At 42.0% G+C, this 27,616-nt stretch overlaps 2 protein-coding genes across 4 annotated transcripts in view; one reads left to right on the top strand and one right to left on the bottom strand.

Annotated features, from left to right (window-relative positions):
• LOC120434683 overlaps positions 1-27,616 on the top strand; it is a 257,949-nt gene that overhangs the window by 176,426 nt on the left and 53,907 nt on the right. The gene's annotated exons all lie outside the window — the stretch shown is intronic.
• LOC120438470 lies at positions 19,721-25,277 on the bottom strand. Of its 3 annotated transcripts, none has more exons than XM_039608869.1 (6): positions 24,655-25,277; positions 23,783-23,915; positions 22,329-22,564; positions 21,148-22,223; positions 20,860-21,028; positions 19,721-20,349 (listed from the first exon to the last, which is right to left on the bottom strand). In XM_039608869.1, the coding sequence occupies exons 4-6, from the start codon at positions 21,914-21,916 to the stop codon at positions 20,223-20,225; spliced, it is 1,065 nt and encodes a 354-aa protein (XP_039464803.1). In that variant the 5' UTR covers positions 21,917-22,223; positions 22,329-22,564; positions 23,783-23,915; positions 24,655-25,277; the 3' UTR covers positions 19,721-20,222. The 3 variants fall into 3 exon arrangements, with proteins under 3 accessions (XP_039464803.1, XP_039464801.1, XP_039464802.1); XM_039608867.1 differs by having other exon boundaries at positions 19,721-20,326; XM_039608868.1 differs by lacking the exons at positions 23,783-23,915; positions 24,655-25,277 and having other exon boundaries at positions 19,721-20,326; positions 22,329-22,983.

Here is a 27,616-nt window from a genome sequence, read left to right as displayed (position 1 = left end):
CATGCTGTTATACACCCGGTACTTAAAAAACATAATCTCAATTTCTCTGTCCTCGCAAACTTCAGGCCTATTTCAAAGCTTCCCTTTCTGTCGAAAATTTTGGAAAAGATTGAATTTGTTTAGCTGCAATCTTTTGTAAATGGACACAATGTTCTTGAGAGGTTTCAGTCTGGTTTTAAAAGTCTTCACAGCACTGAAACTACACTTCTGTGCTTCTGCTTTTGGATCTGACCGCTGCCTTTGATTCTGTTGACCACAGCATCTTGATCTCACAATTGGAGCAATGTGGCATCAAGGGCACATTAGAGTGGGTCAGTTCTCTGTGAGCTTTGGAGATTTTATTTCTTCCTCAGCTCCCCTTGTGGTATTCCCCAGGGATCTATACTGGGGCCAAATTTATTCCCTATTTATTTGGAGCCTCTAGGTCTAATTGTTAGAAAACATAACATTTGTTTTCATTCATACGCTGATGAAACTCAGATCTATCTTCAACTCAAGAGAAGCAGTGCTGCCCCACTAGGACCCCTACTTCAGTGTCTCGGTGAAGTTAAATCCTGGATGGCCTCTAACTTCCTTAACTTCAATGAGAACAAAACCGAAGTGATAATTTTTGGACCAAGTGGCAATCCCAGCACCTCTCATTTTAACGTGCCCCGTGTTGCGACTTTCATCCAGAAATAAAGCCGCGGCCAGCTGAGTTGGTTGTGTCCCTGTGACGTGCCTCCAATAATCCATAATGAGCCATACTTGTACTTTGCGTATTTATTTTAAGAACAAAACAAAAACAAACGTTTGCGCTTTCAATCAATTTACAAATAGCGCATGGATTAACTGGTGTGCCAAGAAATGACGGTCAACAGAAAAGTTTGCCCACAAACCACTCACCCAACACACCTGCTGTGAACACCGACATCAGGTAAATAGACAGTGACCACACCCACATGTCATCAGCTGAGATGCAGGTAAAGCTATACACCTGTGCCACCATGACAAATAAGCAAAACATAAACATTGACTTTGGCTCTTATACCCCATCTTGAGCCTTTTATCAAATCACATAGCAAGAATTTGAGAGTTATATTTGACAGCAATTTCACCTTTGGATAACAGACTAGCTCAGTTGTACAGTGGTCTTCCTTAAAACTGACACTTTTATCTAAGGTGAGATCTTTTTTATTTTTTAAAAACTTTGAACGAGCGATCCATGCTTTTATTACATCCCTGTTGGACTATTGCAACTCCTTATATGCTGTAGTTAGCCAATCCTGCCTGGCAAGACTGCAGCTGGTCCAGAATGCTACAGCTCATCTTCTTTATTCATACTTTCTGTCCAATTTGCCAGTACTGCAGTTTTGTGTGTAGTGAGGTGTTTTCATGGTGTTTTATTGGTGCTTTTACTAAAGGAAGGCTTCTATAAAATTCTTTCAAATGTTGTCAAACTGAGCTGTGTGATGAAGTGAGTGTGACAGAAACACTCAGACTGTGTTTCTCTGCTTCATCGAGTCAAATCTGGTCCTCAGAGACTGAATAAAGTCCTGTCCCACTAACAGCAGCTCCAACAGTCTGTTCACTGCTTTCTTCCTGTCAGTCTTCATCTTTCTGCTGCGTCTCCTCTTCACACTGACCACTTTCTATCTAACAGTGAGCTCCCAGTGAAGCAGCAGCATTCAGCCTGTTAGAGTCAACACAAGTGTCTCCATCCAAGCTCATGTTGTGCTTTGTTGTCCTCTCAGTCCCCCAGGTGGAGGTGGATTCAGGGGTGGAGTCTGTCCAGCTGCCCTTCAACACCACACTTCACCTGCCTAAAGACCCTAAAGTGGAGTGGATGGACTACAGGAAGGTCCACGTGTATAAGAACGGCTCTGACCAGCCTAAAGAACAGCACCAGGATTACAGAGACCGAACAAAGATGAATGAAGACCTGCTGAAAACTGGAGACCTCAGTCTGACCCTGAAATACCCCACAGATGGAGACAACAGGACCTACACCTGCACCGTCTACAGCAGGGAGGGAAACATCCTGCTGAAGAAACAAGTGGAGCTGAAAGTCAGAGGTCGGTGCTGTAGATACAGGTCAAAGGTCAGAGGTCATGTAGGAGTTTCAAGCTTTTAGTTTGAATCTATTTTCAGTTCATTCACAAATAATATAAATTCTTTGAAATTTTTATGTAAAAGCTAGTGGGGGCAAACAAAAGACAATGTGGAAAAGAGTGCTTGATTATTAATAACCAATGATTAAGTGCACAGTGATGTATAAACTAGAGATGGGTTGATCCGATATTACGTATCGGTATCGGTCCGATACTGACCTAAATTACTGCATCAGATATCGGAGAGAAATAAAAAATGTACTCTGATCCGAAGTATCACAAAATCACCTCACAAAACGCGCTACTTGGCGTAACCCAGCTCGGTGCATTGGAGCAGTATGTGTCACGTGATAGAGCGGCTGTTGTCGGCGAGATCTGTCGGCGGTCTGTTGGAGCATTTGGAGCCTCGCTACATGCTTCCTAACCGCGGCATTTCATCTTGGCAAAAACTATCCCAGAGAAGTAAAGCAAGTGTGTAAGTTCATCCATGAATGTTTGCATAGTATTTCCACGTTAAGCTTAACAACTGTTATATTGAGCCACAGCTGGACTGGCCATCGGAGTTCCATATTGAGGTGAAAAGGAAGCGATTTGTCCCGTACTTCAGCTAGAATTAAAAAATAGACACAAAGCTGGAGTTATTCTGTCTTTGCTGCGCAGTTGCATCTACTTCTCTCATTCACCCCCCCCTCCCTCACCTGTTATTACTTCAAACATTAAACTTATCAATGATCAGCTGATCGGCTTTTCTGTTACTAGTCCCATCTTTCTTGTTTGTTTATCGCCCACTTTGCGCTAGAAAGATGAGACCAGCGGATAAACAACAGCAGCACGTTTAAGCGTGATAAGCTGTTGTTAGAATTTATTTAATATTACTTTCTAGTATCAGCTGATGTTTGCTGGAGCCACAGCTGTAAAAGCTGCTGGTCATGATATCCGTTTGTATATGTGGTGAGAGGGAAACATGAAGATGAAACCAGGAGATGTCCTTACTGAATCATCAGAGCTGAACAGGTGATGGAGAAACAGGTTTACCTTTTAGGTGAGATGGATGAGTTGAAGGGAAGTTATGAACTGTTTCTGAGAGACAAATGACACCAGGATCCTTTTCTATGTAGCTGACAGCTGGTAACTGTGCAGGAGCGGGTCTAGCAAAGTTTTGTCAGGGGCCAGGTTGGACATTAACAGGGAGAGGGGGGCACAAAGAAATACTTTTATTTGTTATGTCATTTAAAAACTTTGAATAAATAATTATCTGAATCTTACAACAAAAGTGGTCATCTGATTGAATGTATAGAAATCCATTATTGTATATAATAACTAATAAGTCTAATATACACCCTAGTAAGCTATAGTACTATAGATGGGAAGGTACCATCTGTGCAGTCTGCAATTCTGTTGAAGAAAGATGTTGAATCTATTTAATTATTGTAGAAAAATAATTGATTTCTGTGCATTTGCATTAAAGGGCAGGGGGTGGTTCCCTAATATTTTTGCTGGGAGTTGGCGATCGTGGCTCAAGAGTTGGCAGTTCGTCTTCATGGTTTTCATGGTGTTTTATTGGTGCTTTTACTAAAGGAAGGCTTCTATCAAATTCTTCCAAATGTTGTCAAACTGAGCTGTGTGATGAAGTGAGTGTGACAGAAACACTCAGACTGTGTTTCTCTGCTTCATCAAGTCAAATCTGGTCCTCAGAGACTGAATAAAGTCCTGTCCCACTAACAGCAGCTCCAACAGTCTGTTCACTGCTTTCTTCCTGTCAGTCTTCATCTTTCTGCTGCGTCTCCTCTTCACACTGACCACTTTCTATCTAACAGTGAGCTCCCAGTGAAGCAGCAGCATTCAGCCTGTTAGAGTCAACACAAATGTCTCCATCCAAGCTCATGTTGTGCTTTGTTGTCCTCTCAGTCCCCCAGGTGGAGGTGGATTCAGGGGTGGAGTCTGTCCAGCTGCCCTTCAACACCACACTTCACCTGCCTGAAGACGCTAAAGTGGAGTGGATGGACAGTGGCTATGATAAGGTCCACGTGTATAAGAACGGCTCTGACCAGCCTGACAAACAGCACCAGGTTTACAGAGACCGAACGAAGATGAATGAAGACCTGCTGAAAACTGGAGACCTCAGTCTGACCCTGAAATACCCCACAGATGGAGACAACAGGACCTACACCTGCACCGTCTACAGCAGGGAGGGAAACATCCTGCTGAAGAAACAAGTGGAGCTGAAAGTCAGAGGTCGGTGCTATAGGTACAGGTCAAAGGTCAGAGGTCATGTAGGAGTTTCAAGCTTTTAGTTTGAATCTATTTTCAGTTCATTCACAAATAATATAAATTCTTTGAAATTTTTATGTAAAAGCCAGTGGGGGCAAACAAAAGACAATGTGGAAAAGAGCGCTTGATTATTAATAAACAATGATTAAGTGCAGAGTGATGTATAAACACATCAATGAAAAAGTAACACTGAGTGCATCATGGCAATCACTCCAACAGCCTAGGGCAGGACAGCCCTCTGTTATGGCTCCCTGGGAGTGTGGAAAATAAACAATAAGTATTTTATTTAGATGTATCTTCATCTTAGCTTGTTAGTTTTAAAAATATACACTGGTCCCTCATTTATCGAGGGAGTTACGTTCTAAAAATAAAACGCGATAGGTGAAATCCACCCAGTAGCCAATTTTATTTTTTACAATTATTAATGATGTTTTAAGGCTGTAAAACCCCTCACTACACTTTTCTCAGACAGGCATGAACATTTTTACACGTTTCTCTCTTGTTTAAACACGCTCAAAGTTCAAACCTTCGTAGAAAGTAGAATTAAACCAAAGATCAAACCCTGTTTTCAGGTCCAGAACATGGGAATGGAGCAGCTGCAAGAGAATTCAACATTAATGAATCAATGGTACAGAAGTAGAGGAAGCAAGATGAGTTGAGAAAGCTTTGACTTATCTGAGTGTTTTGTTTCAGTTGATGTGCCTTATAATCCGGTAACTTCTACCTTCCTTTACCATGTCCAGAAGTTCATCTTTTTTTGCAATGGTTAGCATCATCTTCTGTTTTTTGGGTGCCACCGCAGGTGGCTTTGACAGTGCAAAACGTTTCGTCAACATTCTTGTGTTTGTTGGGGAGAAAACATCTTGATGCTCAATCATCCAGCTAAGTAAATCTCCAAAGGTTGATTCTGTTCATCTGGACGTAGTGTTTTCAGTGGGAGAAACGTTTCGTCACTCATCCAACTGACTTCTTCAGTCTCAGCTGACTGCAGGTTTCCCCAATCTTATAAACAGTACATTTGCATAATGACTGAAACCAGCCCACTGAAGGAACAATGGGCTGTGAGGTCAGTTCCTTAATCTTAATTATGCAAATTCTCATGACCATTAATCAACAACCACTGATCAAAGACCACTGATCAATGGTCGTGAGTACCATTCACAGAGAGTTGGGGAATGGCTGCAATCTTAGCATTGTAAGATGGCGAAAGATGTACCCTTATCAAAAAGCTGATGTGTACCGTAAACCTATGCATATGGATCAGTATTTAAGGTTTGACTCTCATCATCCACTGGAGCACAAACTGGGTGTCATCAGGACGCTGCAACACAGAGCGAACACCATCCCCACAGAAACAGCGGCCAGGGAAGCAGAAGAACAGCACATCAAGAAGGCCCTGAGTAAATGTGATTATCCCAGCTGGACTTTTGTCAAAGCTGGGAAGGCGCCAAAAGAAAGCTCCAGCCAATCCAGGAGAGAAGGACAACTGCTGCCCAAGCGAAAACCTGTAGTGATCCCGTATGTGTCAGGAGTATCGGAGCAGTTGAGATGCATTTTTTCTAAACACTGTGTCTCTGTGGCTTTTAAACCCCAAAACACGCTGCGCCAAAAATTGGTCCACCCCAAGGATCGGGTCCCCGGAGGATTGCCAGGATTTATACATCGGGAAAACCAAACAACCTCTGGTAAGGCAGATGGCACAACACAGAAGACCTACCTCGTCATGCCAGGACTCCGCAGTCTATTTACACCTACAGGCCAGTGGACACTCTTTCAATGATGAGGATGTACACATCCTGGACAGGGAGGAACACTGGTTTGAGTGCGGAGTCAAGGAGGCCATTTACGTGAAGAGGGAAAGACCATCTCTGAATCGAGGAGGGGGCCTAAGGGTACATCTGTCAACATCTTACAATGCTGTGATTGCAGCCCATTGTTCCTTCAGTGGGCTGGTTTCAGTGATTATGCAAATGTTATGTTTATAAGGTTGGGGAAACCTGCAAGTCAGCTGAGACTGAAGAAGTCAGTTGGATGAGTGACGAAACATGTCTCCCACTGTAAACGCTACATCCAGATGAACAGAATCAACTTTTGGAGGTTCGGGAGAAACTTACAAACGAGTAATGTAAGGGATTACTATTGCAAAAACGGTAATTAGATTACCGTTACTTTCACGTAGGAAGGCGCTGCGTTACTGCGTTACTAAAACCGTGATTTTTTTGCGAAGCGTCTCATGACAGTGGCGTAAGCGAGTGCGACGTTCGTGACAACAGCTGTCTGCAGATCATAATATATCGAAAAGGGACAGAGTGTAGCATGCAGCGTTTAAAGCGTGGAAGTACTGACCTTATTTTGAGTTTGATTCCATAAAAGTGACAAAAACATTAGTGTCCGTTGTGCGTGGAAGAAAACTTCTTTTACAGCGAAAAACCCCTAAACTTCCAAGCAAGCACCGAGTGCACTACGACGTAATGTGAAATTCACAGAGAAACTCGCGGATTCTTCAACTGACCGCCGCGGCACACCTGCACCAGGGTAAACCTCCGCCTACCCCAGTCCTGCTTTACAGGTGAAAATAGAGCAACAGGACCGCTAGTCTTTGATTTTATTTATTTTCTGCTGTGTTTTACTTGCATCTATTTGAAAGAGTGAGTGTAAACACAAAAAATATTTTATTTTATGTGCTGGAATGTGCAGAAAATAGGTTTAAATGTTAAACAAATTTCTTCCAGTCAGAGAATGTTGCATATAATTTAATTTTTCCTTGATGCATAAAGTTAAAAGATTAAAACTAATAAAACAAGTTTTAAAAAGAGACTTTTCCATTTGATTACATTTTGTATGATGGATTATGCAGAAAAAGTAGAATTGGGCTGAAAGATCTATCGCTTTATCACCTATTCAGGTTGTAAATCGTGTTTTTTAAAAGTAACTAAGTAACTAATTACTTTTGAAAATAAGTAATCAGTAAAGTAACGGGATTACTTTTGGGGGGAAGTAATCAGTAATTAGTAACTGATTACTTTTTTCAAGTAACTTGACCAACACTGCTTAAGAGTCACACTGCTAGCAATTGAAGATTAATGTAAATTTGACAAGCTGAATGCATTCTGTACTGTACAGGAGACACGACATTGAATTACAATGGCCTACAGCCAATCAGGATGCAGAACACAATGTGGTGTAAAAAAAAAAAAAAAAGCATGCAAAATTGCACACAAAAAATCTGTGAAACAATGAGGCCGCAAAAGGTGAACTGCTTTATAACGAGGGACCACTGTAATTCTAAATTTGAAGATTTGTTCGATCTTCTGTTTCAAGCTGAACTTATCCTTAAGCCTTTATTCTTGGTCAATTTCTTCCAGTTTCAAAAGTTGTCTGTGTTCCTCACTGAGTCCAGCCATCTGACAACATGATTTAGGTTCCTCTCAATCTTCCATCTGACTCTTGTCTGGAATTTCTTCTGATTTCCAACTAATCTTTCAGCATTTGTAAAATTTCACAAAGAAATGTTGCAAATGAATCCCTGACCGCCCAGTCAAGGTCAAAGCTATTTATCACTGAAAGCATACCAGTTATATTTGCAACAATCTTCAAAAACTTTATAAGCATCACTGCTTTTAGGACTGCCTTCTTTGGGGATCTTTCTGGCAAATCACACTTTGTACAGCTCATGTTGTGTTTGTTGTCCTCTCAGACTGTCAGGTGGAGGTGGAGGAGGGGGTGGAGTCTATCCAGCTGCCCTTCAAAACCTCAGAAAACCTGCCTGAAGATGTTGGAGTGGGGTGGGTACGCAATGAACCTAAACCATCACTGAAAGTCCACATCTATAAAAATGGCTCTGACCAGCCTGAAGAACAGCACCAGGTTTACAGAGACCGAACGAAGATGAATGAAGACCTGCTGAAAACTGGAGACCTCAGTCTGACCCTGAAACACCCCACAGATGGAGACAGTGGGAGATATCGATGTGCAGTATGGAAAAAGATATCAGGGCAGTTTGTTGTCATCAGACAAAAATCAGTGCAGCTCAAAGTCAAAGGTGCGTGTGTACGTGTGTGTGTGTGTGTGTGTGTGTGTGTGTGTGTGTGTGTGTCTCTGACTGTCTTGTGTCTCCTCTGCAGGGAGAGTTCAGGTCCAGGATCAAACAGGGGACATCAGGAACAGAAGCAGCTCCATTGATCCGACTCCTCTGATGGCTGATCAATCAGTTTGATCTGTGTGTTCTTTGATTATTGATCAGTGATGTCAGAGTGGAGTCAGTGTGGTGTTGTTGTTGTGTGTTTGAGACTTTTAGTGTCCATGAAGGTCTCTGCTGCCGTAGATCCTCTGAACTGTGACAGAGGTCTCACTCTGGAGGAAACTCTCAGCACTTTCCAGCAGCTCCTCCATCATGGAGGACGTTCCCTCACTGTAACAGGTGGAGGAGAGAGGAGAGGAAGCACAGGTGGATCCTCTGAGGAAGAGGAGCGTTCCTACAAACCACATGATCACATGACCAGAGGGGCGTGGCCTTCAGTGGTAGTAATAAAGGAAGAGTCCACATGTTCCACTTTGAAGGCTCATCTCCAACAAAGCAGACCTGTGATCACTTTAACTCAGTATGATGGATTGTTTGGATTTGTCTTTGTTTCTCTGGCTTTTCTTGTGTGTCTGTGTGTCTTTGTATGTTGGATAGAGTCATGTGACCTGCCCAGGGACTACACATGGAAATGAGCAGTTTAGCTCAAATCTGGCAGGTTTCCATCTTCTGTTTTTATCCTGATGTCCATGAACATGAACACTGTCCCTGTCAAATAAATCCAGATACAAAGATCAGATCTACTGAGCATCATCAGCGTGTCAGCCGCTAACTGCATCTTCAAATAAATAAATGTGTCTGATCAGCGGTGATAAGAGGAGAGACGCTGAGCGAGTGAAACTTTAAAACTGACTGAAAAAATTCTTCTTGGCTTCATTTTTCCTTCCAGTTTAAAAAAAATTCCATTTAATCATTTTGGGACTCGTCTGATCCTGGAAACCTTCCACTTTCCTTCCTTGCTGTCTCCTTGGACAGCAAGTTCTGTCTCCTTCTAACTCCTTCTGCAGTTATCCCAGCACTCATGAAACATGCACACTGGGCACAAACTAACTTCTAACATGTTGAACTTTGCTCCAGTTTGTTCTGATTGGCTGAAGCTTGGTAGTCACATGGCTGCCTGTGAGTGTGTTTAAACACAGAGAGAAGCTGAAGCTTCACATGTTGTGTTCTTCACACAGTCGGATCAAACGTGTAAACTTTGTGACACAGCCTGGTCTTCATGTGTGTGTGTGCACGGTCTGAGGAGCTCTCAAGCTTTTCATAGAGGACACACACACTGATGCAGGAACAGATGGATGCACATGAAAGCTTCACACACTCCTGATGAGTGAGGACACACACACTCACAACATGAGCAGCCAGCAGGCTTTAAATGCTCAGTGTGAAGAAGTTTCCACACTTACCTTAATATCATCAAGCAGCCTTCTTCTTCTACTGGTTCCCACAGTTCCCAGTGTTAATAAATGCACAGCCACATGTGCTCTCTGTCATCACCTACAGATCTGAGATCAGTAGCTTGTCCACTGTAGGCTTTATCTTTTCCATGTAACTGTGCTGCTTCACAGAGAGGGAGAACTGCAGCGCTTTGTTTGGTTGTGAACAATATGTGCATGTTAAATATGAACAGCTGCTCCAGCATGTGTTAGTGTGACAGACTGAAATGTTGCTCCTTTTAAAGCTTCTGCAGGAACTTCATTTGAACAGGCAGGAATTAGTTGTTCAATAAAGGCATGAATTGGACCTTAAAGGTGGCCAATCGATACCAACGCTGGTATTGGTGTCGGATCAATACTAGTGTGATGGGACTGAGACTTTGTTTCTATGCTCTAAGTTCATTATACAGACACTGGACTGTGTTACATCAATATTTTGGGGGAAAACAAAGTAGGTCAAACATGCACAATGAAAACTGTCTGAAGCTTTTGGTGTGACTATCACACCTATTTTATTTGTAGCCTGCAGCACATTGTGTTTTACTGAGACGCACATTTATATTCAAGGTGTCCAAAAAAGCTCAAAGCTGTGTTTTTATTGTGTTAACTAATTATTGCAGAATGTGAACATCACAGTGATTTAGTGTCATTAAAATGTGTTCAAAACATTGATGATGGTTCATCTCATAAATGCTGACACACTGCTCTCCCTACATATACTGCCATTACAGGGAGTGCAGAATTATTAGGCAAGTTGTATTTTTGAGGAATAATTTTATTATTGAACAACAACCATGTTCTCAATGAACCCAAAAAACTCATTAATATCAAAGCTGAATGTTTTTGGAAGTAGTTTTTAGTTTGAGCTATTTTAGGGGGATATCTGTGTGTGCAGGTGACTATTACTGTGCATAATTATTAGGCAACTTAACAAAAAACAAATATATACCCATTTCAATTATTTATTTTACCAGTGAAACCAATATAACATCTCCACATTCACAAATATACATTTCTGGCATTCAAAAACAAAACAAAAACAAATCAGCGACCAATATAGCCACCTTTCTTTGCAAGGACACTCAAAAGCCTGCCATCCATGGATTCTGTCAGTGTTTTGATCTGTTCACCATCAACATTGCGTGCAGCAGCAACCACAGCCTCCCAGACACTGTTCAGAGAGGTGTACTGTTTTCCCTCCTTGTAAATCTCACATTTGATGATGGACCACAGGTTCTCAATGGGGTTCAGATCAGGTGAACAAGGAGGCCATGTCATTAGTTTTTCTTCTTTTTATACCCTTTCTTGCCAGCCACGCTGTGGAGTACTTGGACGCGTGTGATGGAGCATTGTCCTGCATGAAAATCATGTTTTTCTTGAAGGATGCAGACTTCTTCCTGTACCACTGCTTGAAGAAGGTGTCTTCCAGAAACTGGCAGTAGGACTGGGAGTTGAGCTTGACTCCATCCTCAACCCGAAAAGGCCCCACAAGCTCATCTTTGATGATACCAGCCCAAACCAGTACTCCACCTCCACCTTGCTGGCGTCTGAGTCGGACTGGAGCTCTCTGCCCTTACCAATCCAGCCACGGGCCCATCCATCTGGCCCATCAAGACTCACTCTCATTTCATCAGTCCATAAAACCTTAGAAAAATCAGTCTTGAGATATTTCTTGGCCCAGTCTTGACGTTTCAGCTTGTGTGTCTTGTTCAGTGGTGGTCGTCTTTCAGCCTTTCTTACCTTGGCCATGTCTCTGAGTATTGCACACCTTGTGCTTTTGGGCACTCCAGTGATGTTGCAGCTCTGAAATATGGCCAAACTGGTGGCAAGTGGCATCTTGGCAGCTGCACGCTTGACTTTTCTCAGTTCATGGGCAGTTATTTTGCGCCTTGGTTTTTCCACACGCTTCTTGCGACCCTGTTGACTATTTTGAATGAAACGCTTGATTGTTCGATGATCACGCTTCAGAAGCTTTGCAATTTTAAGACTGCTGCATCCCTCTGCAAGATATCTCACTATTTTTGACTTTTCTGAGCCTGTCAAGTCCTTCTTTTGACCCATTTTGCCAAAGGAAAGGAAGTTGCCTAATAATTATGCACACCTGATATAGGGTGTTGATGTCATTAGACCACACCCCTTCTCATTACAGAGATGCACATCACCTAATATGCTTAATTGGTAGTAGGCTTTCGAGCCTATACAGCTTGGAGTAAGACAACATGCATGAAGAGGATGATGTGAACAAAATACTCATTTGCCTAATAATTCTGCACTCCCTGTAGAAGTGACACAGAGCAGTGTTAGTATTGATATGAGCAACACTGCTCATGGATTTACTTGGTAGTGCACAGCACTGCTGGCCTTTCATCACACAACTTGGTCCTCTGATACAGCGAGTTCAAAAAGTTGTTGAATGGACTCATTTCATGTCAGTGATTGTAAAGATTGTTTTTCTTCTTTCAGCCCTTAGAACTGCAGATATTTGTGTTGATGTTCTTTCCACACAGATGATCCTTCTGCTCAGCCCTGCTGTGTCAAACCAAACAGCTCGTCCACTTACAGAAACACAAACAGCAAAAACAAAGAGTTGATCTTTATTAACCTTGGAGCAGATTCCAGTCATGAGACATTCTGCTGAGTTCATTTGGTAAAACTCCTCCCAGCAGCTTATAGAGACCTTTTCTAGTGGAAGTTCAAGATTTGCTGTCATTGCAGTTTGTCTGATGCACATCACGTCATGGCTGCCTGCGGCTAAATCTGCACACCTTCTTTCTGCAGTGCTGAAGACACGAGTGCATTTACAGCAATATTTGTTAGCCTGCAAAAACAGCTCCAACCACAGTAACAAATGTGTGACATCAATGATTCATTGTTCAGTTGCTCAATGTTCAACCGTTTATTTGAACTAAACGTGACGCTCCCCCCATGTTCTTCTCTAATTGTCTTCTATGTCCTCCCTCCTCATCCGAGCCGTGCCAGCCCACAGACCATAATCACCCCACACACTGAACTCACACATGAAACTCCACCTGACGTGGTTTTACATCAGCATCAGCAGATTGGACGCAGCTTTGTGTTCATCTGTAAATCAGCATCTCCCTGGAATCGTTTGATTCCTGTGGATTAAAGGCAGACAGTAAACTGAGCTTCCAGGCATGTAGGCAGCTACAGTAATGCTGCACTAGACAGCACGTCCTCGCCCATTAGCAGGCATCATCTTTACATTTGATTTTATAAAAACAAATCATGAATTAAATCCAAACTGAACAACTGCAGACTCATGAAAGGATTTGCAGTTTTGCAAACTCCTGTTAAAAGGGAGTTTTTCCTTCCCAGTGTTGCCAAAGTGCTGCTCATGTATGTATTATTGTAGGTCTACCTTACAATATAAAGCACCTTGAGGCGACTGTTGTTGTGATTTGGCATCTGTGTAAATAAAACTGAATCTTTAATAGAAGAAATGCAGTTTTTAAGAGCAGCTGTGTCATTTAGAAATATGAAAATCTTTTCAAACTGTTAAATAGTTTTAATTACAAATTCATCGTCTGAAAAACCAACGGCTGTTTTTATCAAATCATATTTCAAATGTTTGTGTGAAGAGTGAAAAAAGGGGGAACTTTTCTAATGTGTTGTAAAGAGCAGCATAACTGGAAGTTGAACTGCTCAGTCAAAGCCTTTTTTCCCTTTGAGCTTCATTTCAGGTGGAGTCATTCTGGATTCTGAGTGTGTCCCAAAGGCCACAAGGATCCTCCAGGATAGAGGTACAGACTGCACTCCGGGACAGAGGAGCAAGGAAACATGTTGCTCTTCATAACTTGATGTCAGAGCTTTGAACTAGTTTGGGATTCAGCTCCATCCTGTATCTCTGTGAAACCTGACCTGTGTGGCTTTTTGTCCCTCTGTGAGAAACATGCACATTATAAAGCCGACACATTCATTCAGTTTACTCTTTCATTCTAAAGTGAAAGTGACTGTGTGAGCTTTCTATACAAAGATGTGTAGTTGTGTTTACTTGACTTCAGTTTCAGTCAGAATTAAAGAGACTAATTGTGTTTAAGAGAGGAGGCAGAGACACCATTGATGTCACAGTTCCAACTACTCACACCAATCACATTCAGTCCAGTTCATGTGGACAATAATTAGATGTTGTAAAAGCAGAATGGGAGTCTGCATTTAAATCAATAATGAGTTCATAGTTATTTTTCAGGCCGACCACAGTTATTCTATAACATGCTGGTAAAAAGGAGCCTGTATATTTGATGGATCTGCTTGAATGCAGAAGTTTGTGAAAGAAGTTCCTCCAGTGATTCTCTGCAGTTACCTTGAGTGGGTCCAGTCCAGCTCCAGTTCCATCATGACCATTGTACAACATCTGTTGCAGCTGCATGCATAAACCAATAACAGCTAATACATTGTTGAAAACGTGTCTCTGTCCTTGGAGCAGATGTCTGTTCATGCAGGGTTTTACTGCTGGTTTCTTATTCCACCTTATTACCCACTCTGATACATGACTGAGTGCCCATGTGCATCAGTGGGTCTGGGCTGCTTCTCACAACAAGAGATTTAAGAAGAGTCTTCCTTTAACTAGGAAGTGATCCACAGGTGGCCTAACACATGGAGACAGACGAGCATTGGCACATTTAGACTCAGCAAATAATCCACGCAGACGTGGGGAGAACATGCAGACTTCTCACAGAAAGGCCCGACGGTGGGTTCAAACCCGTCGGCTCACACGGAGAAAATCTTCCCTTATTACCCGCCAACTCAGCAGATTTGTGTCTCTACAGCTTTGTGTTCTTCTTCAAAATGAAATTCAAATGGAGGGTTTTGTTTGACACTAGAGATCAGAGATGCCCCACAGACCAACACATGAAGTACTTTCTGTTTGTGGATTAGAAGGAGAAATATATCTGTATTATCAGTTTATTATAATCTACCTGAATCAGTGTTTGGGATCAGATTTCTGTGTGGCCTGGTTCACTCACTTCATCATCATTTTAACATCATTTTCTATTGACTTTGACTGTATAGAAATGATGCACATAACCTCCGTCTGTAGATTTCTTTGGTTAGTAGACACCTGCCTTTGTTCGCTCTAGAGTGGATATTATAATATGATTCCTGACTGGTCTCTACTCTGTGTGGGTCATGTCTAAACCCTGGGCTTCAGACTTGGGGCAGAGCTCCCTACAGCCATGTTAAAGAGCTGGAAAAGCTTCAACGTTGTGGAATTGACTGGCAGAGCTTACAGGCTCATAAAGGTTCAGCTGTGATTTACAGGAAGCACTTCTTTGATCTTTGTAAGTCTTTAAATCAAAATCATGGAAACTTCCTCCTCCAGTGACAAACATCACAGTTTCATGTCTGACCGCTCACGGCACTTTTACACTTTTGTAGCCTTTAGGCACGACTGCAAAACTTTGGACATTTCCATAAATGTGAGAAGACATTAAAGACCTCGGGAGTGATGCTCCCTTTGTTGGATTTTGGCTCATGTCCTTGCAGTTTCTCACATTACAAATATCTTTGTTGTCTTCTGTGTTTCACTTCAATGATGTTCTCTCAAGGGCAGCAACATGTCTGCCATGTTTCTGCAAACAGACAAAAGAACAGTAATAATTAGGATTATTAGCCAATCGGTGCCTCTTCCTGTTTATCACAATGTTACCGTTATTTAGAAAATAGCTGTTGGTGAACAGACGAGATCAAACTTTCCTCTAATCAGCGATGTTTGATAGTGCTCTATGTTGAGGCTCATAATGACACTGGCACAGTGACTCGTACTGTTTAATAAGCTGTCAACAAACTAAAGTGTGCATGTGAAACATGTCTTATCTTTGTATGTGGCACACCAAGGGCTTTATTTACATATCCGGCTTCTTGACTAAACTGAGAGCATCATGTTTCCCATTTCTGTGGTATTTTAACGTTTCAAACACCAAACAGGCTCAGAGGACAACAAATCACATCTGATCCCTTTGAAATGTCCTCAAATGTCACAGGATGGCATTAAAAGTCTTCACTGAAGCTGCTGAATGTCTTTATGTGAGCACTGATGTCCACCAGCAGAGGGCGCCCTCGCCCTGCTACAGGGATGCATTTAAGGCCGTCCACAAAGGTTTGTTGGACTGGGAGAAACGTGCTGAGAACCAAAGAGCTCCAGTAACAGACTCTTAGTGTCGGACTGAAGCTGATCCATCACAGAGAGCCTGTGGGGGACCGCTGACCTCTCAGCTTTGTGAAAGACAGACGTTGTCTTCAAACACTCACAGAAGTCAGAGTCTGTTTATTATTTTAATGTGTTTCAGTTACACTTTGGTCAGGTTCAGGCAGCAGAACTACTCGGCTAGATTTAGGTTAGTTTAATAAAGTTTGGGGTTAAAGTCGACTCTTCCTCAGGTCAAATCTATGAGTTAGTGCAGTTTGTTCTTTAGTATAAACCATTTTCCGGTTCCGGGTTGCTGCTCGTGCGGTCGACCGGCCAGTCAGCTGCGCAGTTTTGCGTTCTTTTTCTAACTTTAATGCTCTTTTCGTTGTTGTATTTCGCCGTCTACTCAGTATATTTGTATTCTTTTTCTTTTCCTAATCCCTCATCCAGCTGCAGCTCCAGGAAAGCATCCTCACCCTACAAGGATGTTTCGAAGCCACTGACTGGCTCTGCTTTCTCCCTCTGATGACATCGATGAGCAAGTCAACACAGTGACATCATGCATCTCCTTCTGTGTTGACAACATTATCCCCTCAAAAACAGTCTCCATCTACCCCAACAACAAACCCTGGATCACCCAGGATCTCAAGGAAATCCTTAATAAAAAAAAAAAAAAAAAAAAAAAGGATTTTCTTCACCGGCTCTGCACTGGATAAAAAAGGAGGTCAACAGGGACGCCAAGAGGGCCATAAAAACTGCTAAACTGGTGTATAAAAACACAATTGAAAAAAAAAAATCACCACAGGGGACCTCTGCTCAGCCTGGCAGGGCCTCAAACCATGGCCTCTGTGAATACTGCAGTCATCCCCCCAGAACAATCCAGTTGGAGAGCAGCAACCCTCCTCCCTCCCTGACGACCTCAGCGTTTTCTACACCAGGTTTGAGACGGACAACATTGCCCAGCTTGCGGAGTCCAGATCCTCACTCAAACCTGGCAGCTCTGCAGTCACGTTCAGGACTGAGGATGTGGTGGGAGCCCTCAGGAGGACCAGGGAGAGGAGCTCACCCGGCCCTGACAACATCAGCAGTCGAGTTCTGAGGCACCGTGCAGGGCAACTAGGAAGTGTGACAGTCACACCGTCCCCCAGCTGTGGAAACACTCCACAGTCATCCCCACCCCCAAAAGAAACAACCCAAAGTCTCTGAATGATCTTCGTCCTGTGGCCCTCACCTCCCTGGTGATGAAGGCCATGGAGAAGATCATAAAACAGCACATCATAAGACCAACTGACCCCCTGATGGACCCACTCCAGTTTGCTTATCATGCACGCAGAGGTGTCGATGATGCCAAAATCTTCATCTTGGACTCCATCCACAAACATCTGGAGCTCCCTGACTCCTCCGCCAGACTTCTGTTTGCTGATTTCTCATTAGCGCTCAACACTTTGCAGCCTCATATCCTGGCCACTAAACTTTCCTCCCGATTTCACCTGGATGATCAGCTAATCCTGTGAATGTTGGACTTTTTGACCAACAGGTGTTATGGCAAATGCAGATGGACCCAGGGAGCAGAACGCACGGAGGCAGAGTTGCGGTGAAGACAGTTTATTTACAGTGATGGGGAGGTATTTACAAGGACAAAGTATATACAACAGCATATGAATGGGGGTGCGGAGCCAGGACGTGCAGGTGACGGAAACACACACAGGTAGTGCACTCGATCTAAAAAAAAGGGAGAGGGACGTGAGAATTAGGAGGGTCTTGCCCGATAACCGAGAAAAGCTTTAAGTAAACTTTACAGAGAGTTGGAGAGCTTACTTGGTACTGTTTATTGCCAAAACCTCCAGACGGAAAACAAACCAGACGAGGCGAAATCCTGGGGAGGAAACAAAACTCCTTACAGTCACCAGAAATAATCCAACGGCTCCAGCAGGCAGGGGCAGAATTACAGACTCTCCAAAAACGTCAATACTCCGACACTAGTCTTCTGTCAGGTAGCTCGTAAAGAACACTTCTGAAGAATGCAGCTGATGAGTAACAGGTGTGCCAGGTTCAGTGACTCACTGCCCCACCTACCTATACAAAAGGGGAGGCACCAAAAAACACAGACAAAAACACCACATAACCAGAAACCAACTCCTAACAACAGGACTCAGAAAGTTCGGGTCAACAACTCTCTTCCCGGTCTTCCACCTCCACTGGCTCCCCCCAGGGCTGTGTGCTCTCCCCCCTGCTCTTCATCCTCTACACCGATGACTGCAGATCCACACAGCCCAACTGTCACCTGGTTAAATATGCTGACGACACAGTTCTCCTGTCACTGCTGTCAGGCCCCTCACAACACCACGGGCCCACTCTGCAGGAGTTTGTAGAGTGGTGTGACAGCTCCAAACTTGAACTGAACGTGAGCAAAACCAAAGAGATGGTGGTGACCTTCTCCAGTAGGCAGAGGGATCTGGCTGCTTCAGTCACCACCACCATCCACGGGAAACCAGTGGAGGTAGTTGAGGAGTACAAATACCCGGGAACCATCTTTGACAACCTCCTGAAATTCTCTGCCAACACAGAGGAGATTCTCAGGAGGTGCCACCAATGGCTACACCTCCTTAGAAAACTCAACTCCTTTTGAGTCAGCACACCCATCATGATGACTTTTTACTATGCCTTCCTGGAAAGCATCATGACCTTCTCCATCACCTGCTGGTTCCACCCCCTCAGCCTTCAGAACAGGAACAGACTGCAGCACACTGCATCAGGGTGCTCTAAAATCATTGGCCTGCCTGTCAGAACTCTGGCACAGGTTTTCAAGAAACAGTCCCTTAGACAGGCAGCCAAAATCATCAACGACCCCTCTCACATTCTTCACCCAGCATTTCAATTGCGTCCTTCTGGGCGACGCCTCCGCTGCATTTCCTGCAGGACTGAGAGGCGGAGAGCCACCTCTGTCCCAAAGCCACTCTGCTTTTTAACTCCAGCCGATAAGACCATTTCCCACACCTATAAACATAAACTACCCCAGACTCTTTTTATACTACCGACACTTTATTCACTTTTATTCACTTAAAGTCTTTTTGTGGCGGGGCATGGCCTGCGGTGCCGTGCAGGGAAGGCGGACGCACCTGCACGGCATCCGCAATCATGCCCCGCCGACTTAAGCATAGCACTGGGTCCTGTGATTGTGTTGTTGTTGCACTGCAAAAAAAAAGTGCTGTTTTTACAGGAAAACGCTGGCAGCTGGGGTTACCAGGGACTTCCTGTAAAAAATACAGCAGCACAGTATATTGCTTTACAGATGCAATATGTAAATTGATTTACAGTGAATGAAACTCACATTAAAACTGTTAAATCTACAGAAAAAAGAAGTTAATTTCACACATTGACGTTATATATAAATAGACTATTTCCTGTATCTTTTACAAGTAATAAATGCTTATTGTGGATCCATAAATTGTAAAATTAACAGGGAAATATCGAACAAAAAACTAATTTAAAATGGTAGAACAACGGTGAAACTGTGCATATTAAATGGAGCTGCTCTGTATATTATACATAAAATCTATTATTATGTTGTATTTTTATGTTTTAATGTAAATTTTTAACCATACACCAGCAAATTTATTACTGCTACGCCTACACCCAAACATGCAAAAATACATCTTGAGAAAACACAAGAGAGGAAAATGTCACTTTTGGGAAATTTATTTTGCAGCCAGATTAGCCAAATGACAGCAATTGGATGCATTTTTTCCAACTAACACAATATGCAGGGCACACAGCAACTACACAATTCAATCAAAATATAAGCTATAAAAGCTGTGGAACATTCCTGCAAAGATGTTCATGAAACAAGCACTTGTTAGACCCTCTACCAGAAAAAGTTAAATAACCTGTTAAGTCTTTAAAACAAAAATCACATTGTGCGAAAAATGATCATAATCACCATGCAACGCAACACGCACCCTGCTGTCACCACAACCATGGCCTTGGTCAGAAAACACATCAGGAAAACCACGTGGTGAAACAAAACTACACTGCAGTAGCAGCATGTTTTTTTTTTTTTTATAAAGAACATTCCTTCAAAGCAAGAAAATCTTCATGAATTGGCTTCATGCATTCCACCAGTAAAAGGTTTCAGTACACATTGTGGAACAAAATTAACAAAGTAAAACTAACAGTCCACAGAGAGTCAAGATTTAGGCTTAGCGCCACTCGTGGTCGGCGAGATCCTGAATCAGGGTGAGGACACGAGGGTTCACACTGAGACGACGCTTTGAGTTTTTGTTCTCTACTTTGGTTCCTTTTTCTGGGTTTATGGAGAAGAAACACCTGTAGAATAAAATCATAAAAGTTTATTAAGCATTTTATAATTGATCAGTTAAAATACAAGTACAAAGTAAGTAAAAATTAAGTATATACACATATATACACAGTCATGGCCAAACTGCAACAACAATTGGTTTCACCACGCTCAAGACAAAGTATAACCAAAATGCTGTGGGGAAGTGAACAATGCATGGTCAAAAGTATTGGCACCCTTCACAAGTGTCTTTTGCAGTGATATACCACACTAGCATTTTTAAAATCCAAAGCAAAGGTTATAGGTAGTCGGACGTCAGCTAACTTTTGGTCTAGCCCTGAGTCTCGGCCAGGCTTGGACCCGGATTCAGACTGATATTTTATTAAAACAAACAAACAAACAAACAAACACACACACACTGAATATGGCTCCAAACCCGACCGAGACTCAGAGCCAGACCTGGACTCCAACCACAACAAAGCGAGACTCCAGATCCCAGAGTCTCAGTTATGAGAAATAACAAAGCCATATTTGCTCACCTCTGAAGAAACTCTAGAGTGGAAGCCAGCTCAGATGGATAATGGATGTTAAAATTGTAGTAGCTCCCGAACATGAGGCACAGTGCAGAAATGAAGGAGGATATGTTTGTGCTGACGAGGTTCCGATCAATACTCAGCATGTATCTTCTTGAGGAATAGCAGGACTGTCCTGTGAACAAATTATTTAACAGGGTATATCAATAAGCACGGCAGTCACATGACATTCTATAAAAAGTGCACTTAAAAAAAAAAAAAAGAGAGAGAGAGAGAGCTATGAAACAGACTTACCACACACAATAATAGTGGGTGTCAGAGGCACTTGCTCCAGTTGTACCTCATCTGCCAGACATGTATCTTCAACACAGAAAAGCATGGACTCCTCCTTCTCTTCAAAGTAGCTGAGCAGAGGCAGGACCATCTCTTTCACATCATCTGAGCAGCCACTCTGCGGTCCCCGCATCCTCTGAAGCCTTGCATAAGTCTGAAGGAACGCCTTGCTTTGGCTGACAGCAACTGTGGTCATGTAGTCCAGAAGCCTTTTCCCCTTCAAATCCAAATTTCGTGTGAATGTCTCTTCGAGGTCAATCCCAGTAAGTTCCTTGAAATGGACAGACATGCCAAGTTCATCAAACCAAAACGGCCACTCCTCTCTAAGGCATTTGATACTTTTCCCCTGATTGACATGTTGACATTGTGTGTAATAAGTGGACTTCATTAGACTTTTTATCTCATCTGGATTGGCGTCAGCTTGCTGGAACATCACCTTGAGTTTTTCCATCTTTTGCTGTTGGCTCTCTGGAGTTTCTTCAAGAGGCAGAAATTCTACATTCCATTTAATGCACCCGTATGTATCCTGCATTGCTGCTCTTTCTTCCAAAGGGATCTCGTCTGTGTGGTCTGAGTCAGTCTGATGTTTTCTTTTTCTTATTTTGGGTGTTGAAGTGCGCCTTACATTTTCAATTCTGTTCTGCAACTGTTTGACAAGGGAAAAGTAGCCTGCGCCAACAATATCACCCTCTATTACATCTTGCAGAGAATTGGGATATTTTGCCACCATTTTTTTGCAACGTCAACTGAATGTTTTCTACCTACATGAGGGCATTTTTCCATCATCTCAGTCACAACAATCCGGACCATTTGCCTCCTCAGTTTTGGGCGAGGCCTTTTCCCCCTCTCGAGAAAATGCATCACTTCTGCAGGAAGTTTACTCCATGGGATTTCAAAGTTGTCATCCCAATGTGTGTCACATCCTGGGCTGCTGGAGGAGGTCGACGATAGACTTTGGGTTGAAATAGAGAGCAATGACAGCGACTGGGTGGATGAGGCTTCCACAGATGACAGTGAGCTGTTCTCTGGAGTTTGGTCTTTAAATTACAAAAAACAAAAATACAATTATGATTCACACTGTATGTCTTTCCATGACCATCTCTACTTTTTATTTTGAAGAGTTGTCTGTTGTTTTTACTTACATTTCTGTTTCCAAGCAGAAAGAAGCTTTCTTGCTTGTACAGGTCTTAATACCGTCATCAAATCTGCCTCCGTTACAAAGAGTAGATCATCACTTGTCTCAACTCCAATGGACTGCAAGTGCTCTTCCAGGATGTTTTTGTTCACGGCTTGAAGTTCTGGTAGGACTTCCGTGATGGCGACATCTAGGAAGGTTCGCTCTGAGTCACTCATACTTGCACTGAAGAAGAAATGCCACCTCCAAACAAAATAGAAAATCACATAGTTCATACACTTAATGGAGCAGGGTATGGATCAGGTAACACTTATATTAATGTTAAACTATTTACAGTGAGAAGTGAGCTATTAGTTGGACATTATTTTGCCACAATACTGTGCTTTAGTGGAATGACTCGGTATCCTTCAAGAATGTATGATACCAAAGGACAGAAATCAGGCAGGTCATTAATGTTGATACACTGTAACCCAAGACTGTCCTTTGTCACAGAATACAGATGGTATTCTGAGAGGAAGATGCCTTTGTGGATATCCATTAGAACATACACAGATGTGTCATTTTGAATCAAGATGAGTAGAAGTTCACCAAACTCCATACACTCGTCATTTCTGTACACAAGAAACTGTCCCTTTTTATATGCAGTGCCCTTGTACTGAATGTCTGTGGTAACTGTGGTATTGCTTTCTGAAAAAGCTAACTCCCCTGACTGCATGCTGAATAGTGTCACTGTAGAGGTTGGGATAAAACACACAGCTCTCCTTCACTTGCAGCAGTTCACGGCATTCTTGCCCAGCTAAAAGATAAGTCTGATACACCTGATAACGTGTTGACAAAGTTTGACAAATATTTTTGAAGCTTTTCAAGTGTCTGGCACATCTTTTAAAGTAACTGTGTTTACATTCAAACCTAAGCGTCCATAACCTCATCAATGGACCAAATTTCAACAACAGTGCTGAATAATGGCGCAAATAGTGGTGCTTGGGTTTAAGTTGAATTCCAGGAAACAACATCTTTCTCATCTCCAAATATTCTTGGATCAAGATGTCAGCAAATGCTATCTGGGACAAGGAAATGCTCTGAGCACAAATAAGATCCACAATGTCTTTCAACTGGAGAGCTAAGTGCCATACTTCATCCTCATGGTTTTGTACTTTGTCACCAATCAAAACTGGCAGCAATCTCAAAAGGTTCCAGTTTTGAACGGCTTGCTCTGATAATTTGGATCCGTCAGGTTTGACAGTACATGGCTTTGTAAGTGCTTCGGATCCTTTATATTTAAACTGTTTAATGCGTCTGTTTAAAAGGGAGTATGTGAACCATTTTTATTTTTATAATGTTCTTCAGGTACAGTGCTAGATCATATGACACAACTCCTTCAAAGAGGTCATGACCCAGACAAGGTGGGAGACCAGGCTGGGATACGTGAAAAGACTGAAGGGTATTGAAGATGGAGTTTACCTTTATTCCTCTGATGTCTTGGATAGTTTCAGACTGGAGATCAGCAACAGCCGTGTCATATGTCTCTGGAGTGCGTGGAGGACCACAGGCATTCGGATCAGCATAAAACTCACTTCGTGTTACTTCACAGTACCTGCAAAAATATTGAGAGCAGCTGAAGTTTTCTGTAAACCCTCCTATGCAATGAGAACCCAAGTTGTCCCCAGCAATACAGTAAAGACCCCCTTTTACTGTTTCTCCATCTACATCTATTCCATCTGTCTCCAAGGATTTCAGATCTGCCAACAACTCTGAAAAAACTTTGGCCATTCCAAAACGCTTGAAGTCATTCTCAACACACAACAAGACTAAAAACATATTATCTGTATTTGAACGCAAATGAATGGGTAAATTTGCTAATGACAGATAGACTGCAAGAAGTTTGTGCGTCTTTTTAGCAGAACCCAGGGGATTCACTACCTCAAATGAATCTTGGTACAAAATCAGTTTAAGGCTTTCAGGGTTTTCATTAAAGAACTGGTGACATTTGAAATTTTTTCCATCATATAAATCCTTAAAAATCTCTACATCAGGACCCCAAACTGTTGTGACTGTGTATCCCTCCATAACTGTGACTCTAAAAAGCTCTTCAGAGTTTCTCCCACTGGTATGTAGTAAGCAAATTTTTCTGTCATGTTTTCATCCATTCCCAATGGCACCTTCTTGGGTTCTGTGTATTTAAAAATTTTCTTGAATGTTTGATTTCTGGTGTGTGTTGTTCCTAGTTGTCCCTGATGGCAAGCAGAGAACAAATCTGACTCTTTAATGCAGTCACAGATTTTAGTGACTGCTTCATCTGATAGGTTCATTTCATTTTTTAGTAAACAACTTACCTTATTTATTGTGTAGGCTTGACCCAATTCGTGCACATTCTGCATTTCCTCAGCAATAGTCTGTATAGTAGAGGCAGGAATTAGCAGCTGTCCTTGCAGTTTAAGGTAAAAGAGACACATGTTTCTGAGATAAGACTGACTATCGTTCTCTGGCATATCACTGGCATGATGGCATGGCATGGCTTCATGTGTGTTTTCTGAATATTCTGTACTGTCATTTGGGGGCTGAGGTTGAGATTCCTTGTACATGTCATCAATACCATCTGGGGAACATGCTTTATGCTTCCTACACGTGTGAGAAGTAAATGATGACTTTTTTGTAAACACATGCTTACAACCACTTACTGGACATGACACAGACCTGCCCTCTGCAATATGATCATTTAAGTGAGACACTAGCTCTTTCACTGTTTGAAAATGGCGGGCACATAATGAAACCGCACATTTTAAATCTGCAACAAGAGCTTTAGGAGCAGCTTGAAGTGCAGGTGCATTGTGCACACGATAAAAATGCCCCTTGAAAGCAGAGTACGTGGTGAATGTTTGACTGCAATTGGCGCCAACACATTTAAAAAGACAACAAGGCTCATTCTTATGCACTCTGCAATGTAGTACATAGCCTCTTAATGTGACCAATACCTTTTTACAAAAGACGCAGATGATCATTTTTAGTATTTCAAAAGTTTGCCCATGCTTTTCAGCTGAACTAGCATGCTAGCGCTAGGTTATCGAGCATTGGTCTAAATATCAACTGGTGCTTTTATATCGAAAAAAAAAGTCGCCAAGATATAAAACTTATCGTGCAAACTTTCTGACGAACAAACTCAGATCCTCAAAAAACCACTTGAAATCGTATGTTTGTAATTTGTCCTACAAACTTAGTTGCTAAAAGTTCGACGTTTTCTAAAAAAAAAAAAAAAAAAAAAAAAAAAGTTCGACGTTTTCTGCTCCCGTCTTCTCTCTCCACTCAGCAAATGGTGCGTGCTGGCTCGTTAGCAGTGTTGCCAACTCCTCAGTAAGGAAAATCGCTATTGGCTGTCCTAAAAGTCGCCAGAAGTCGCTAAATGACATCATCGCCTAATTTGCATAATTGGTCATGCTAATATAATTGTAACCTACGTTGTTGAGAGAGAAATAACATTGTGGAAGAGACATAAAGTGAGTAAAAACGTCCTAAATGCATTTAGAATTTATTTAGAACTACAAATTAAATTTATTTTAGCAATTATTGTTTTTTTTAAAGTCAGAATTCCAACCCTGCTCCTTTATCCGGGCTTGGACCGCAAAAAGACCGAAATAGGCACTCTGGTGGAGTTACTTTTGTGTGTGTGTGTGTGTGTTTTATAAGTAGTTTTAAACCTCGTGATCCACAAAACAGCATAACAGTAAAAGAAGAACTGACTGCGTTACAGTCAGTGCGGGAGCAGCGGCTTCGCTCATGCGCGATTCATTTGCAGTTCGGACGCATAGGTGTGAACATCGTCTGCCCTGATAGCAGCTGGGGGAGGACTATCCTCCGCCTGTGAGCGCTTTGGTACGGGCGAGGTGCCCACGGCAGCACCCACTGCTTGTTGAGAGTAAAAGCGATACCCACTTTCACGTCAAAAAGTCGTCATAAATAAATCTCCAATAATACCAGAAAAAGTCGCCAGATTTGTCGCTAGTCGCTTTTTAGAAAAAAAGTCGCTAAGGGGGTCTGAAAACTCGCTAAATATAGCGACAAAGTCGCTAAGTTGGCAACACTGCTCGTTAGCTATAGTCGTGAACTAGGCGCTCTTCTCCTCCCGCCCTCACGTCATTATCCAATCAGAGACGAGCTTCAGATGCACATTCAAAATTAGGCGGCTAAGTGCAACAGAGAGTAGCCTACAGTAGCTTACAGCTCCGTGGAGATGAGTAACCATAGAAATAATGAGACATTGCTAACCTAACAGTAGTCTAGTCTAAGTATCACATTGCAATTAAAAGAAACATAAAGAATACAAGCATTATGACTGAACAGAAGCATTACTTAAATAATTTAAATAATAATAATTTCTTATAGGTTACTCTACAATAGGCTGCAAATAGCCCGAATGATTTTTTTTTTTAAAAACACACATAATGTAAACAATTTTAATTGTATATTTTTATATAGCCTATAAATAGAGAGGCAACCTCTAAAGTTTACAATGACATCTTCTGTGAAAACATTTTTATTAGTCCTATCCCTGAATTTGCATCATTTCATGAATCATGTTAAAAGTAGGCCCAGTATATCCATGCAGTTGTAAAGTGACTTACATATAATTCTTGCATTTTTAAAAACAACTGACTAAAACTATAATTTTTACAATATTTGCATGTCAAATTAACATAATTGTTTTGTTATGAGTATTAAGGTATTTCACTGTTTTTATTCAAAGTATTTGTAGTTTTAACCAATAAATTTGATTATAATCACAGATTGATGTTGTAAATATAACAAAAACATTATATTTAATAGTTTACAAAAGTCCACAGTGACTGAAGCAGGAAAATTGTGTTTTTGAGTTTACTATACTTTTCTGTAGGGATTTTACATGGTTTTTATGTCAAATTCACTGCCAATTTCTACAGTGTGGTTATGTTGAGCTGGCAGCGGGAGAGCTGCAGCTCTGTGTGTGTCAATAAAGGATGCAAAGCATGTTAATGTCACCGGGTCAGCCGTGGACATTTACATATTTATTCACCTATTCAGTCACTTTAATTTAAAAAATGTGTAATTTAGGGGTTTTTTCACTGTAAAAAGTAGTAACACGCAGTGAACAGCGGACGCTAATGTTTTTGTCACTTTTTACGGAATCAAACTCAAAGTAAGGTCAGTACTTCCAAGCTTTAAACGCTGCACGCTCATACTCTCTCCCGCACTCGATATATTATTCATTGTTTATCTGCACACAGCTGTTGCCACGAACGTCACACTCGCTTACGTCACTGTCAT

The sequence above is a fragment of the Oreochromis aureus genome, linkage group 3 (assembly GCF_013358895.1).
Source record: "Oreochromis aureus strain Israel breed Guangdong linkage group 3, ZZ_aureus, whole genome shotgun sequence".
Classification (NCBI taxonomy): Eukaryota; Metazoa; Chordata; class Actinopteri; order Cichliformes; family Cichlidae; genus Oreochromis; species Oreochromis aureus.
This window is presented reverse-complemented; position numbering and strand designations above follow the sequence as displayed.

What these genes read in the sequence shown, in the direction of transcription:
- LOC120438470 (XM_039608867.1), bottom strand. Translation starts at nt 21,916, where the DNA reads ATGGTGGCAAAATATCCCAATTCTCTGCAAGATGTAATAGAGGGTGAT. An exon ending in ACCCACTATTATTGTGTGTG is followed by an intron (nt 21,029 to 21,147) that starts GTAAGTCTGTTT and finishes ATTTGTTCACAG; the next exon opens with GACAGTCCTGCTATTCCTCA. An exon ending in ACTCTAGAGTTTCTTCAGAG is followed by an intron (nt 20,327 to 20,859) that starts GTGAGCAAATAT and finishes CCATAAACCCAG; the next exon opens with AAAAAGGAACCAAAGTAGAG.